General features: G+C 60.6%; 1 protein-coding gene across 1 annotated transcript; it reads right to left on the bottom strand.

Moving 5' to 3' along the window:
- Positions 1-403: 403 nt before the first annotated feature.
- On the bottom strand, positions 404-12,695 carry KLHL21 (kelch like family member 21). The gene is made up of 4 exons (XM_032302065.1): positions 11,598-12,695; positions 9,081-9,486; positions 4,724-4,796; positions 404-3,652 (listed from the first exon to the last, which is right to left on the bottom strand). The coding sequence occupies exons 1-4, from the start codon at positions 12,616-12,618 to the stop codon at positions 3,359-3,361; spliced, it is 1,794 nt and encodes a 597-aa protein (XP_032157956.1). The 5' UTR covers positions 12,619-12,695; the 3' UTR covers positions 404-3,358.
- Between the last annotated feature and the right edge of the window lie 1,364 nt (positions 12,696-14,059).

Genomic DNA, 14,059 nt, shown 5'->3' with positions numbered 1-14,059 from the left:
ACCCATGGCTTCTCCCCCTAGCCCAGGTCCAACGTTTGCCCACTGCAGATGGGGTCTCAGACCCTAACTTCAGGAGTGGGGGAAAGCGAGACGGTGGGCAGAGTGCCAAGAGGGGGGAGTCGGGGAGGCCAAACCAGCTCTGGAGTGGCGAGTGAGGGCAGGACTTGGGCACCTGCGTGCTGCTCGTCTGGGGCTCAGCGTCCTCTTCCCACCACTTCCTACCCTGTAATGATCTGAGACGAGAAAGGGCCTCAGCAGCTTTGCTCCAAGACTGTTAGGAGCCCTGGGCACTGCCAACCTCTGTCCCCTCCCCCACCTGGCATGGCAACAGCCCTACACTGCTCTGGTTCTGCCCAAAGTTCCCAAGACACCGGCAGCAGGATAAAGACCATGACACCGAGTATATAGGAAATAGTTTTATTTCAAAAAGTATATACTGAGGGCATCCTACTGTCTTAAATAGGATCCCGGACACCTAGGCCTATTGAACAAATAAATAGGCAAATCTGCCCCACACCCTGGGGCTGGAACTAGATGTTGGACACCGAATGGGGTGTGTCCTTTAGTACATAAGTCTCTGAAATCATATAAATATAGAATACTTTATAGCAAATCAGCATTAAATACCAGTCACTGAATTTTCATAACTTAATTTGTCTCATAGACCGAAAGTTCTGTGCATCCAACACTGACGGTTCCACCCCGAGCCGGCCCATCTCTGACCCCAGCCAGTGTGCAGACATCTCTAAGTGCCACCAGGAGCAGGGAGGGGGAGGGAGGGCCGTCCCCGACCCTGGAACCCCCGCTGGGGTCTGCTGGAACCTGTGCTGCCAGGGCTGCCGCCTCCCCTTCCCACTCTGGTGTCCCAAACCGAAGACGGGGTCTGGGTGGAGGGGACCTGCGGATTCTGGCACAAGCACAGAGCCTGTCACTGGTGCACACCACGCCAGCCACCATCCGAGTGGCCTCTGGACACAGGGGTGGTCAGTCACGTGGTAGCTCGTCGCAGAAAAGTACGAAAAAGAGAGGAGTAGGAACCGGGACGGACCCCCTGCCATGAGGGAGCTTCTGCAGCGGAGGCCACACAAAGGCCACACAAAGGCCTGAGCGGACACCAGCCCTCATCGTGCCTCTTGTGCGGTCGACAAAGGCTGGTTTTGTACGGAAAACAAGGTGCGTGCAGTGCCCCCATCCCAACCAAAAAGCGTTACAGGATACCTCTCCCTGTAAGTTGCTGACAGCGGGACATCCTTGACCTTGACAGAGCACAGCTCCACTGGAAGGAGGCCGGGACAGTTCCAGCAACCACAGCACATGTCCACGCTGCACTGCCCACCCTGCCTTCACAGAGCGCGCCACGAGGACCAGGCCTGCATTCTTCCTCTGGGAGGGCATCCTGCAGACGCGCATCTACCTGTGTGACACGTCCCCACACCGAGGGCGCAGGCCACAGGGGCTGGCACAGAGCTCTGCCAGTGCTGGGCGGCGCAGCCCTGCCCTCCCCTGCCAGGGGACGAGCCGTCCTGCCTGGGCAGCCTCTGCCCACACTGGAACCAAGGACAGACGCTTTACAGAGCACAGATGACCTCCAAGGGGTTGGCCTGCCGGGAAGGCACTGGAGCCAGAGGAGAGGCATCCCCAGCCTGGGCAGCGCAGAGCCAGACCACCCCTGGGGGGGGCGGGGGGAGAAGGACAACAATCCTACCAGGAGGGGTGAAGGCGACACCTGGGCCGCGAAGAAGCCCAGGCCCGAGGGATCCCACAGCCAGGCCTGCCCGGCGCGGGGGAGTCCCAGGAAGGCCCCCGACCCCGCCTTCTGGGCACAGTGGGTGTGCGGAGGTGACAAGGCGGGGCACAATGGGGCTGGGAGGGGCTGGCTGTGAGCTGGAGCCGCTCCAGCTGGGGGTCCCGGCGCAGGTCTGATAGTGAGGACTCCCCACCAGGGCACGAGGGGGGGACCCCAGCCTAAAGCTCTTGAGGCCATGGGGCTTCCTCCCCAGAAGCACCCATGCCCTCTGGCCAATCAAAGTGTTTCAGTGCCACTTAGGAAGGGACAGTGCCAGTATGAACGCATTTCCAACTCCGTTCACTGGAAACGGCAACTCAACCAACACCTGCTTTCCATGTTTCTAAGGAGGGAGATGCAAACATCCTCCTCTGTGGAAGCAAGACAAATCCAACTGAAGGTTACTTGGGGACCTTGAGAGAAGACCAGTCACTCCCAAGAGGAAAACAGGGGCCGCTGAGCTGTGGAGCTCCCCAGAGCCGCCCCCTCACTCTCCTGGAGAAGCCCCAGGCTCTGGAGGAGCGGGGGGCATCACCCCGCCCTGCAGAAGCAGCTCCAGAGATGTTAAAGAGTCGATCCAGACTGTTTCTTGCTGCCTCCCTCCCCAACTCCACCCCCTTCTTCTCAGGAAGGGCCACACTGTGTTTCAAAACTTGCAGCCAACCATGGTGGCTGCCCTGCCCAGGGTCTCCTCTGGAAGCAGCAGGCTTCTGTGCTCCCACGGGAGGGCGAGGGCACCTGCAGCCATCTGCCCGGCTGCGCCGCCCGGTAAGAGGCTACAACCTGACACCTGTGGGCTTTTGCCCTCTCCGGCATACACCTAGGAAGATGGTCCTGGAGGTCTCCAAGTCAGGTGGACATACCACCTGGAGGGGTGGGCGGATGGGGACACCCAGCCTTGGCCTCAGCCCAGGTTCACTGGCACATCCCTCGAGGGCCCCCTCTTCAAGGCCGCCCTCCGACCGGGTCCCACTGGCCTGCGGCACTGGGATCACACACCCCTGTAAGGAGTGTTCTGTTGTGACGCCCCCACGGGGGGATGGAGCCAGGCAGGCAGAGGCCCTCTGTCCGGGGAGCTGGCCTGCTGCGATGTGTGGCACTGGACACGGTGTCTAGGACCCCGCTGTGGCCATCGCCAGCCTGGTTCCCAATGCTCCCAGGTCAGCAGAGCCTGCAGGCCGGGGAGGACGGGCCTGGACACTCCCAGACTCTCAGGGGAGGACTTGTACCCCACAGGTGGCCCTCCTCTCTGAGGGGGGGGGCAGGGAGGTGGGGGCAGGGGCAGCAGGAGGAGTCCCCTGCTGCAGCCAGAGACCTTTGCCCGTAGGAGGCTGCTCTTCCTGGACCGAGGGGGGGCATCGGCAACTAGTCGTGGTCGCAGAAGCTGCGCATCAGGCTGTCCGAGCACAGGAAGTCTCCGGGGTCAGATCCCGAAGCTCACTCCACAGCCCGAGCCCAGGCTGCACCTGCTGAACCCACGCAGTCCTGGTGTGCAGAGGTGGGGGCTCACCGCCCCCCGCCGCAGCCGTGTCATAGTACCTGTGCCGAGGCCCTCCCCGGGCCGGGCCGGGGCTAGTGCAGCTCGTCGGGGTTCTGTGGCAGCCGGGGCCGTGCCACATCTGTGTCACTGCTGCCGCTGTCCAGCTCAAAGCCACGGCCACCCGGGGGCACCTGGGGCATGAACTGGCGGAAGATGCTGACGCTGCCGTGCCAGAAGGTGGGCTCTGGGAGCCGGCCCACGACACTCCAGGCCCGAGTCTCTGGGTCATAGGCCTCCACCACGTCCGAGAGTTCAAACGTATTGTCGTAACCGCCTGAGACGTAGAGCTTCCCTCCAAGGACAGCCAGGCTGCCCCCGACGTGCACCTGTGGGCCCAGGGGAACAGGGAAGTGGTGGCTGGCAGCCAGGGCAGGGCGGAGACCCCCCAGTCTCTCTCCGTGGAGAAAGTGCCCGGGATCCACGGGCAAGGTGGCCTCTGCACCCTTCCCAGAACAGACTAGCATCCTTCCTACACCCCAGCTCAGGAAAGAGGCCCCATGGGGGTCCCGGGCTACGCCAGTTCCCTGTGATGCTGGGAGGCGGCCAAAGCAGCTCTGCTTGAGGCAGGCTCGGTTCCCATCACACAGGTGGGACAATAGCCCTGTACGGCCGATGAGGCAGAGCCGGGACTGGACTCAAAGCCTGGGCTCTGACCACAAAACCGCACTGGTGCACCTTTCCCAAACCTGCCATTAATAATGGGTAGGTCATTACGGGGAAAAACAAAGTTGCGTTTCCTAAACGTAAAGTTGCTAACTGGAATGTTGTGAGTTGTGACAATTGTCACAACTGCCATGCAGAGGAGGCACGGGGACAGATTTGGAAATTTTAAGGAAGACAAAAAGAAGACGTGGGTGGGTATATACAACTGTCAGGGACTACAAAAACTGCCCACATGGCCAAAAGCCGCCACACTTCCCCAGCCCCGTCACAGGGTCGGGCTCAGCACCTCTCTTCCGGACCTCCCAGGGTCACTCCTGTCTGACCTCAGGCCCTCTGCTATCCCCTTGTTCACTCTGTTCCAGGCACACTGGGCTGTGAGGCTTTTTCTAAGACCACACTAGGCACACCCAGCCCCAGGGCCTTTGCACTTGCTGTCCCTCTGTGGAATGTTCCTCCCCACATACTCTCTGACTTACAGCAAGCATCCAGTAAATATGGTTCTGCACGGATGAACTTGCTAAACTGTCTGACCCGGGATTTATTTAGGGTCTCAGTGCCGCACAGTACGAACTGAGGGAAAAACCTGTCCTCTATTCAGTGGGAGAACGCTGTGAGAAAGGCCTCAACACAGGCCCCGCCCCCCAAGGCCTACTTCCCAAACACACCATGGCAACATGTTAGCCAGAAAACAGGACCAGCCTGTGCTTCCAAGGCCAACCCGTTCGCATATTTACCTGATTCATAGATGGGATCTTGTCCCATTCATTCTTCGTGGGGTTATACACGTCCACCTCTGCGGAATCGTCCCTGTGGGTGGGAGAGGAGGGAATGTTCTGGAGCCAGGAGGAAGCATCCTTGGGTGTGAGAAGCTGGAGGATGGCCACATAGGCCCTGCTCCTGTGGGAACTTCTCTGATGCCATCTGGCAGTCCAGATGCCGGCGGGACCTTAGCCCTTGTTGGCAGGGGCCAAGTTCAGGCCCACACCAGCTGGCCTGGGTTCTGAGGTCAGAACCAGACCCTGCTTCTCAAACCTGAAGATGGCACCTTCTGGTGCCTGACCCTCCCCACTGCTCTACACCCATGTGGCCTCCCTGCCCTCAGGGCGCCCCCCGCTGGCTTCAGATACGAACTCATCACAACTCTTCCCGCCCGTCTCCTCTGTCTTCCAATATGGGCTCATCCTCCCTCCCACGGAGGGCCGGGCCAGGCCATCCTCTGCCCCACTGCCCACCTCCACGCATCCCAACTACTCCGAGGCCACGGCACTCCCCTTGGCTGTCAGCCCCCCAGCCTCCTCCTGTTCCCTGCTGTGTCCTGGATGCCAGGCAGGAGAGCCACAGTCACAGGAGCAAAGTACCAGCGCTGCCCTTCCCTTTGGGGTCAGGATCCTGCAACCTTGACATAGTCTCGTTCCCTGCCAAAAAAGGATCTCAAAGTCCCAGCTCTGAAAGGCAGAGACACTAACCCCCAAAGGGCAGTGACAGTAACAAGTCAGGGCTCAGCAGAAGGGCCAGTCCGTGGGGCGCCTGGGTAGTTCAGTGGGTTAAAGCCTCTGCCTCTGCTCAGGTCATGATCTCAGGATCCTGGGATCGAGCCCCACATCAGGCTCTCTGCTCAGCGGGGAGCCTGCTTCCATCTCTCTCTCTCTACCTGCTTCTCTGCCTGCTTGTGATCTCTGTCAAATAAATAAATAAAATATTAAAAAAAAAAAAAAAAAAAAAAAGAAGAGCCAGTCCGCACGCAGGTTAGGCCTTGGAGAACTGACTGTAGCAACTCCCCACGCTGCCCGCCGCCATAAGCACAGAGCAGCCACTAGGGCTGGACGTACTCCAAAAAAACCTTACTTATGGACACAGAAATTTGTATTTCACGCAACTTTTCTTTTTAAAAGATTTCATTTATTTACTTATTTGACACAGAGAGACAGAGCACAAGCAGGCAGAGAGGCAGAAGCAGGCTCCCCATTGAGCAGGAAGCCGGACGCAGGGCTCGATCCTGGGACACCGGGATCATGACCTGAGCCCAAGGCAGGCGCTTAACTGAGCCACCCAGGTGCCCTAATTCAACTTTTCACGTCATAAAATAACACTTCTGCTTTGAGTTTTTTCCTCCAACCATTTCAAGATATAAAAACCGTTCCTGGGGCGCCTGGGTGGCTCAGTGGGTTAAGCCGCTGCCTTCGGCTCAGGTCATGATCTCAGGGTCCTGGGATCGAGTCCCGCACTGGGCTCCCTGCCGAGCGGAGAGCCTATTTCCCTCTCTCTCTCTCTGCCTGCCTCTCCATCTACTTGTGATTTCTCTCTGTCAAATAAATAAATTAAAAAAAAATCTTAAAAAAAAAAAAAAAAAAAAAAACGTTCCTAGTTTGTGGTCCCCATGATGAGGACAATTAGCAGCAGAGGCTGCCGCTCCCAGCTCCTCCTCCTGCGGGGAAGTGGGCACCCCGGGCAAGGAGCCTCACCCAGGGGCTGAGGCAGGGCACTGGAGAAGGGAGTGGCCCAGGATGGCAGCTGGCAAGGAGCTGAGGCCCCTGCCCAGTGCTGGGTACCCCTGAAAGAGTGGCCTGGGGACGGAAGCCGCCCGGACAGGTGGCATTCTGAGCAGGGCGTTACGTGGCTAATTAGGCTGAGGGGTTCATGAACTCAGTGGCTCTGGGACAAACACTGCAGTGCATCAGAACGAGACCTGGGTTGGGGCGCCCGGGTGGCTCAGTCGTTAGGCATCTGCCTTCGGCTCAGGTCATGATCCCGGGGTCCTGGGATTGAGCTCCACATCGGACTCTGGGCTCGGCGGGAAGCCTGCTTCTCCCTCTCCCTCTGCCCCTGCCTGTGTTCCCTCTCTCGCTGTCTCTCTCTCTGTCAAATTGGTAAATAAATCTTAAAAAACGAGACCTGGCCTTTGCCCACACTGTGCCCCTGGAGGACAATCGGGCTGCCTTTCCCTGCTGCTCACTCTCTCCGCCTGTTCCAGGGGAGGGATTGGGGCAGAGCTGAGCCTCCCGCCCCCAGGCTCTAATGGCTTAGGTGAACCCATACAAAGGAGAATGAATAATGGGCATGGAGGGCACCCTAATGCTTCCATGGGCGGGGGGTGGGGGGGTAGGGGGGGGGAATGTTAGTAACTGATAGAGGCTCGGAGGTGGAGAAGGAAGGCGCCTCGGTGTCCAGACACCAGGGCGGGGGGGGGGGGGGGGGGGGGGGGGGCTTCCTCGGAGGAGGGGGGCCTCGGTGTCCAGACTGGCCCTCGCGCCTGTCTTGCTCTCGATCATAGGGCAGGGAGGACACTCTCAAAGGCGCCCCAGCTGGAACCGCTACTGAAGGGCTAAAGCCAAGGTCCTGGCGCTCTGAGAAGTATTTATAGCTGCCCCACCCCCTCTCTGAAGACATCTACCTTGACTTGGGGGAGGGAGAGCTGGGGGAAGGGTCAGAGGATGTTTTATAATGGACAGAAGCTGGCAGAGATCCCGGGGCGTTCCTGCAGCGCACACAAGGATGCGTGGCAAGTGGGGCCATCTCTCTTCTGGATGTTCCGCCGAGAAAGCCTGGGAAGGGAGCCAGGGGTCTGGGGGAGCAGAGCGGAGGGCAGGAAAGGCCAGCGCGACGTAGAACGCAAGACAAGGCTTACAGCTGAGGCTTTCATCCTTCCTCGGAGGCTCCCAACGGAGCAGTTTCCTCCCGATGGATGAAACTGCAAGCCAGACCTTACCCTTCCCTCCTGGTCCCAAAGCTTCCAGACAGGCTCTAGGCCAAGAAGGGAGGGGCAGGGACACACACCTGTAAGTTCTCGCTCTCTCTCTCTCTCACACACACACACACACACACACACACACACGCTATGCGAAGCAGGCAGGAGCCCCGGGATGCCCATTGGCCCGTGAGGAGAGGGCATTTGGCTGTGGCAGGTCATCAAGACCCCTGGCCACCCATCTCTGCCCCACACTGGCAAGGACACAGCCCGGCCCCGGGAAACCATGACACAGTGACATCACACCAGGGCCGGGGCTGGGTATCCTTGATTCAGACCCGGCGCCATCCGGTCAGTCCCTACCCCCGGAGCCTCTGCTGCTGCCTGTGAAACAGGGATGACCGGCGACGCCCGTCGCGTCGGACAGGCACGGAGCAACTCGGAGACAGGCCACGCACAGCTCAGGGCCCTCGCACGTGCTCCCGTCACTGTCCCTGTGTCCCCGGGTAGATCTGGGCCCTGCTCCATCCCGGGTCCCTCCCCGTGGGACCCTGAGAGAAGAGCATTGGCTCCACAGAACCATGAGGCCCCGCCGGGCCAGGTCAGGAGAGAATCCGCACACACGCACCGAAGGCCCACGTGTTGCTGTAAGTCAAGGGCTGGAGCGGAGGCCCCACCGGGGGCTCGGACTGGCAGCCGGGCACGGACACTCTGCTCGGTGAGCAAAGGGTCCCTCTGACAAGGCAGCACCTCCCCAAAGACTCAAGTGAGCTCTCCCTTAGACTTTTTAAGATTCAAAATCCCTCTTAGGTAGGACAGGTTTCTTTCTTTAAAAAAAAAAAAAAAAAAAACTTTTAAAAAATTTATTTGACAGAGATCACAGGTAGGCAGAGGCAGGCAGAGAGAGAGGAAGGGAAGCAGGCTCCCTGCTGAGCAGAGAGCCCGATGCGGGACTCGATCCCAGGACCCTGGGATCATGACCTGAGCCGAAGGCAGAAGCTTTAACCCACTGAGCCACCCAGGCACCCCGGGACAGGTTTCTTTATAATAAATGGTTTGTGGGAACCACCAGGGCCGAGACCAGGATCCTCCAGGTGGAAGAGAAGGCAAAGCAACACACTGTATTTAGCTTCCGGGAATCTCAGAAAGTTCTCTCAACCAACTAACCAAGTCAATCAAGAGATCTAACTCCATCAGTTTGGATCCCCTGACTCAGAACACCTAGAAGCCCACAGAAACCGTTCAGAGACATGGGGCAGAACAAAGACTCCAGGTTTAGAAAGGTCTAGCCTGGGATCCCAGCTCGGGCTGCTTCCTCACCTAGGAGATGGGGAGCACGGGGAGGAGAGGCCTCAGCACGGGGCCTGGGGAGGAAGATGGGAAGAGTTCGGCCGCCGGGGACTCACCTGATGAAGTACATGAGTCCGTTCAGAGTCACCGTCTTGGGGGCGAAGGACCAGGGCGGGAGCTGGCCACAGTCCACCAGCGACCACAGGTCCGTGTCCGGGTGGTAACACTGCATCACCATGGTCTCCTTGCCGGCCAGGGAGCCGATGGCGTAGAGGCGGCCACGGCACGCAGTGGTGGAGCAGTTGTCCATGGGGTAGGTCATGGGCTGCAGGGCCTCCCAGGAGTCCGTGGTGTGGTCGTAGCGCTCCGTGCTGTCCGCGGCCACCACGTACAGCAGCCCGTCCAGCACGGACGAGCTGTGGTACTCGCGGGCCTTCAGCATGGGCGCCACCTCCGTCCACTCGTTCACACTGGAGTTGTACCTCCACACGCAGTCGTAGAGCCGGGAGCCGTCAGACCCACCTGTAAGGACGTGCAGGGGACAGGTCAGCCCCTGCTGACGTGGGGGGAGTCACCCGCCCCTGCCTCTGCGAACTTCCCCCGAGGGACTCTCCCAGGGGAGGAAGTAACTTTGTTGGGTTTCAATGTAAACATCCTTCCTCTCCCCCCAAAGCCATGGCTGGGGGCTGGCTTCATGCAGGGGTGGAGGTTGTGCACCTGCTGACCGCAGCCCAGGAGGGCAAGAGAGCCTCAGGCCGTAAGGACACCGCTCCATCTGTGTGGGTCAAGCAAAGGCCCTGTAGCCGGAATTCTAAGTAAACCGCAACCGCGGTCTAGACACCCCCCCACACTGCCGGACACCTCAACCGAACCAGGGCATCCGACTCAGGGCCAAAACTTCTGGCGAGCCTCAAAGAAGGAGGGTAAGAAGCACAGGGACTGGTTCAAGGAATTCTCGCCTTCCTGGGCAGCCCCCCGCCCCAAAAAAGCCAGTGCCAGGACGAGTGGAACTCGGGATCTCCAGTTCTTGACTGGGTACAGGTCACCTACACATGCTCCGTCTGGGTACATGCATCAAGGCCCACAAGTACAACGTCCACTCTCTCCGCGTTTCTTTCAGAGAAGAGCTAACCCCTCGCGCCACCCTCCAGCCCCACGAGTGGGGCCGGCTATAATCATCAACTAAACCAGGCCTACCCGGCACATTAGAATTTCCACAGCGTGAAGGGACCCCAAGCACTCTGGGGGCCACATCGCTGCCTGTCTCCAAAGCTGGCGCCACAGGGCAGAGGACGCAGGACATTCTATCCATCTCATAGCCCTGAGCTTTTTAAAAGACAAAGCTCTTACTAATAAGCGCACTCCGCCTGCTTTCTTCCTTGTAAAGAATAATTGTCTGGGGCCTCTGACGCGGGCTTTGTCGCCCCCGTGAATTCCCCACAGGCAGCTGTATGGAATGACCCAGCCACCTGTCTAAACCCAAAGGATTAGCTGCTCGGCTGAGACATTTATGGAAGGGGTGTGCGAAGTTGGGCGAGCCGAACTAGTTCTGGGAGGGAGTTCGCCAGGCCAGACTTTCATGGGCTGGGAGGTGCAGCTCCCAAACACAGGGCCGATCTCAGGTCGGAAAGGGACGGATTCCAGCATGTTCCAGAAAAGGCTGAAACTCAGCAGCAGGCCAAGGAAGAGCTAAGCGTGTCCTCAAGCCGGGATTCCTCCACTTGTCAACCGGAGATGGGGGGCACCAGAGTTCAGAGCTGGCTTTTTCCTGAATGTGCCGGGCTGGGCACAGCAGCGCTGATGGCCAATGGCCTGCCCCTGCTTCAGTTCACTGACTGATAACAGGCTTCCGGAGCCGGGTTCTTTCCTTATATAGCTGTCACAGACACCGCCCCTCCTCACCCCAGGGAAGAAGGTAGCCCCTTGTCTGAACTGGGATTTCTCTTTAATGAAAAATGTGGGAGATGCCCAGAACTGGAGCAGGCTGGGACCCGCCCAGCATGACTCGGCAGTGTTTTGGGGTTTGGGCCAAGTAACTGGAAGAAAACCTCTTAGCATGTGACCATGTTTACAGTCGCTGGGCCGGGAGCAGCCTAAACACCATGTGACCCCCAGCGCACAGCCTAGGTGCAAGACTGAGGGAACCTTGTCACTGGTGACAGAACGAGTGCGTCAGGGGGGGCCATGTGGCTCAGCTGGGCGGGAGAAATCCCCAGGACCCGGAACGGATGTCTCAGGGAGCGCCAGCCCCTGCCTGTCTCTGGATTCCTTAGGGAGAAAAAGAAAGCACCCATTGTATGGGGTGAATGCCCCTGTATCCGCTAACCAAATGGGGGTGGGGGCACCTCCCGAGCAAGGAGGGGGCTCATCCGTCATCTAGGCCGCCCCCCCACCAACAAAGAGCCCACAAGCAGCTGCTCGTCCCCGCTCACACAACGGTCTTCTAGGTCGAAAGCAACAGCTCTATAAGTGTACCCACTGGCCTGCGCGGGGCGGGGAGGGGGTAGGGAAGGGGCCGCTCTCACTGCGGGGCGGTCCCGGGATTCACAGGTTCCTCCAGCAGGAAAATGCGCTCCCCCAGGGGCGCAGGAGGCTAACCCGGGGTCCCCCCGGCAGGCCCCCAGTGCCCTCACCCGTCACGTAGATGTCGTTGCCCAGCGCCACGATGCTGTAGCCCCCGCCCAGGTGGTCGGGGAACTCGGCCAAGTAGCGCCACTGGCCCGTCTGCGGGTTGTAGCAGTCGACGGTGACCAACTCGTCGCAGTCCTGGTCGCAGCCGCCCACGAGCACGAGGATCTCGGCGAGGCCGGTGGAGGGGCGCGGGCGCATGCGGGGGCAGGGCCCGCGGTCGTGGCGGTCGTAGCGCGCCGCCTGGAAGTCGCGCGCCTCGCGCAGCAGGCGCAGGCAGGGCGGGCAGCGCGCCACCAGCGGCTCGGCCTCGACGTGCGCCAGCAGGTAGAAGCGGCGCACGAAGGGCAGGCGCACGGCCTCGAGCAGCTGCGGCCAGTGCGCGGCGCGGCGCGGCGGGTCCGCGCGCACCCAGCGCAACGCCAGCTGGTAGGCGGCCTCCTCCTTGGGGACGCACAGCCCGTCGTCGCGCAGGTAGCGCAGCAGGCGCGCCAGCGGCAGGCGCTCCAGCTGCTCCGGGCCCAGCTCGCCCACGTGGCGCAGGATGAAGCGCTGCGCCGCGCTCGCCAGCCCCGCGCAGCTGAAGGCCTCGGCGAAGTCCTGCATGTCCAGGCAGTTGGCCAGGTCGAGCTGCTGCTGCAGGAAGGCGCCGCACGCCTCCTTCACCGCCGGGAACTGCAGCAGGTCGGCGGCTCGCAGCAGCGGCTCGGCGTTGTCGCCGCTCACCGCCACGCGGCCCGTGTAGCTGAAGTCGAGCAGCAGCTGCAGCATGTCGGGCGGCACGCCGTGCAGGCGCACCCGCTCGGCGCGGCTCTCGCGCAGCTGCCCCGCGAACATGGCGCGGAAGTAGGGGCTGGCGGCCGCCAGCACGGCGCGGTGCGCGGGGAAGTCGCGCCCGCCCGCCGCCTCCAGCGTCACGTCCAGGAACTTGCGCTCGGCGCGGAGCTGGCTCAGGCCGCGCAGCAGGCTCAGCGCGTGCGCGGGGTCCGAGAAGGGCAGCACGGCCAGGGGTGCCGGCCGCTCCATGGCGCCGTCGCTGAGGGGACTCGGGGGCGCCGCGGCCGGGGCCAGCGGGAGGAACGCCGCGCGCGCGGCGCCGCCGCTTTAAGTAGTGCCGGGCGGCGCGGCCTCGGGGGCGGGCCCGGGGAGGGGCGGGGCGCCGCTGACCCCCGCCCACTTAACCCCTCCGGGCCCGGCGCCGCCGCCGCCGGCCCCACGGCCCCGGCTGAGTCACCGCCCGCCCGCCTCGCGTCCGCGCCTTTTCGGGGCTGCCGGCGGGCCCCCGCTCGAGCCGGGCGCGCGGGGCGACTAGAGTCCTCTCTCCGTCCGGGCTCGGGGACTCTAGAGTCCGCCCGCGGCCCACCCGGCCAGGCTGCGGAGCGAAAGCCAGCGGGGGCGAGCTCCACGCCCGGAACCGAGGCACCCCTTTCGCGCCAGACTTCTCCACTGCGTCGGCCCCGAGCCCCCGGGCGGCTCGCTACAGTGCCCTTTTCTTGTTTTGTTTTGAATTCCACTGGTTCCAAGCGTTGCTGGTTAGCCGTACCGCTGGGCAGATTTCAGAGGACGGGATTTCCATGATTCAGGACCAAAGCTTGAACAAGTATAAGCTTTTTAGAGTTTTTTTTTCTTGGCGCATTTATAAGTGACACGGGGCCAGCTGCCAGGAATCCGCTCCACTGTGTTCCTGCAGGAGTTTCAAACTTGACTAACTCGGTCATTAACTTTCGTCAGCGCACAAGGGGCAGTTTTACTTGTCGATCCACGAGACTCGGGCTCCAGAGCTGCCTTGAGAAGGGGCCAGGCCTGCTCAGGCTCGACCCAGGACCTCCTGGCCCCCTCTCCTGGAAATGCGAGGCGGAGGGTAGGATGGAAATGCGAGGCGGAGGGTAGGATGCGGTGGCAAGAATTCAGAAGAACCCACTATGAGGCTGAACAAAAGGCTCAAGGACCAGAAAATTATAATAATACAAGTAATGTAAATAATTCCGGGGCAAACAGTTTTTCTATTCCGGGAGAGGGGACAGGAGGGGCCCTGGGACAGGGCCTTTAGTTCAAGGTCAGACAGGGGACTGCCTTAAAAACCAGGGGTGTGGGCGTTCAGGAACGTCTCAGTCATTTGTGAGGTGACTGTGAAGAAAGGAATCTTCCTTATTTTGGTTTCAGGAGACACAGTGCCTGCCATGGTTTTTCTTTAATGTAAGCTTCGCCCACTTTAGCCAAGACCCTTATTTCAACTCCAGTCCTTTTGTTTCTCTGAAGAAACCTGGGTTTTGGTTATTTAATAGCCCCCATCCGGACCCGGGAGGGCCTTGCAGACGTTCCTGGGCGTCACCTCACCCACTCGCCCACGTGTGTCCCCGGGGGAGCAGGCACACTGGGTGGGGCTGGGGGGCTTTGCTGTCATTTCTTGGTCCCAGCTAAGCCGGTGCAACCTTTGGAGAAGACATCTTGTTTTGATTCCGTGTCT

This window comes from Mustela erminea, chromosome 10, assembly GCF_009829155.1.
Source record: "Mustela erminea isolate mMusErm1 chromosome 10, mMusErm1.Pri, whole genome shotgun sequence".
Lineage (NCBI taxonomy): Eukaryota > Metazoa > Chordata > Mammalia > Carnivora > Mustelidae > Mustela > Mustela erminea.
This window is presented reverse-complemented; position numbering and strand designations above follow the sequence as displayed.

Bases quoted from the DNA above. Each gene is read 5' to 3' on its own strand.
- KLHL21 (XM_032302065.1), bottom strand. From the start codon at position 12,618: ATGGAGCGGCCGGCACCCCTGGCCGTGCTGCCCTTCTCGGACCCCGCG. The intron at 9,487-11,597 runs GTGAGGGCACTG...ACGTCCTTACAG, and splicing joins CAACGACATCTACGTGACGG to GTGGGTCTGACGGCTCCCGG. The intron at 4,797-9,080 runs GTGAGTCCCCGG...TCCCACCCACAG, and splicing joins GGACTCATGTACTTCATCAG to GGACGATTCCGCAGAGGTGG.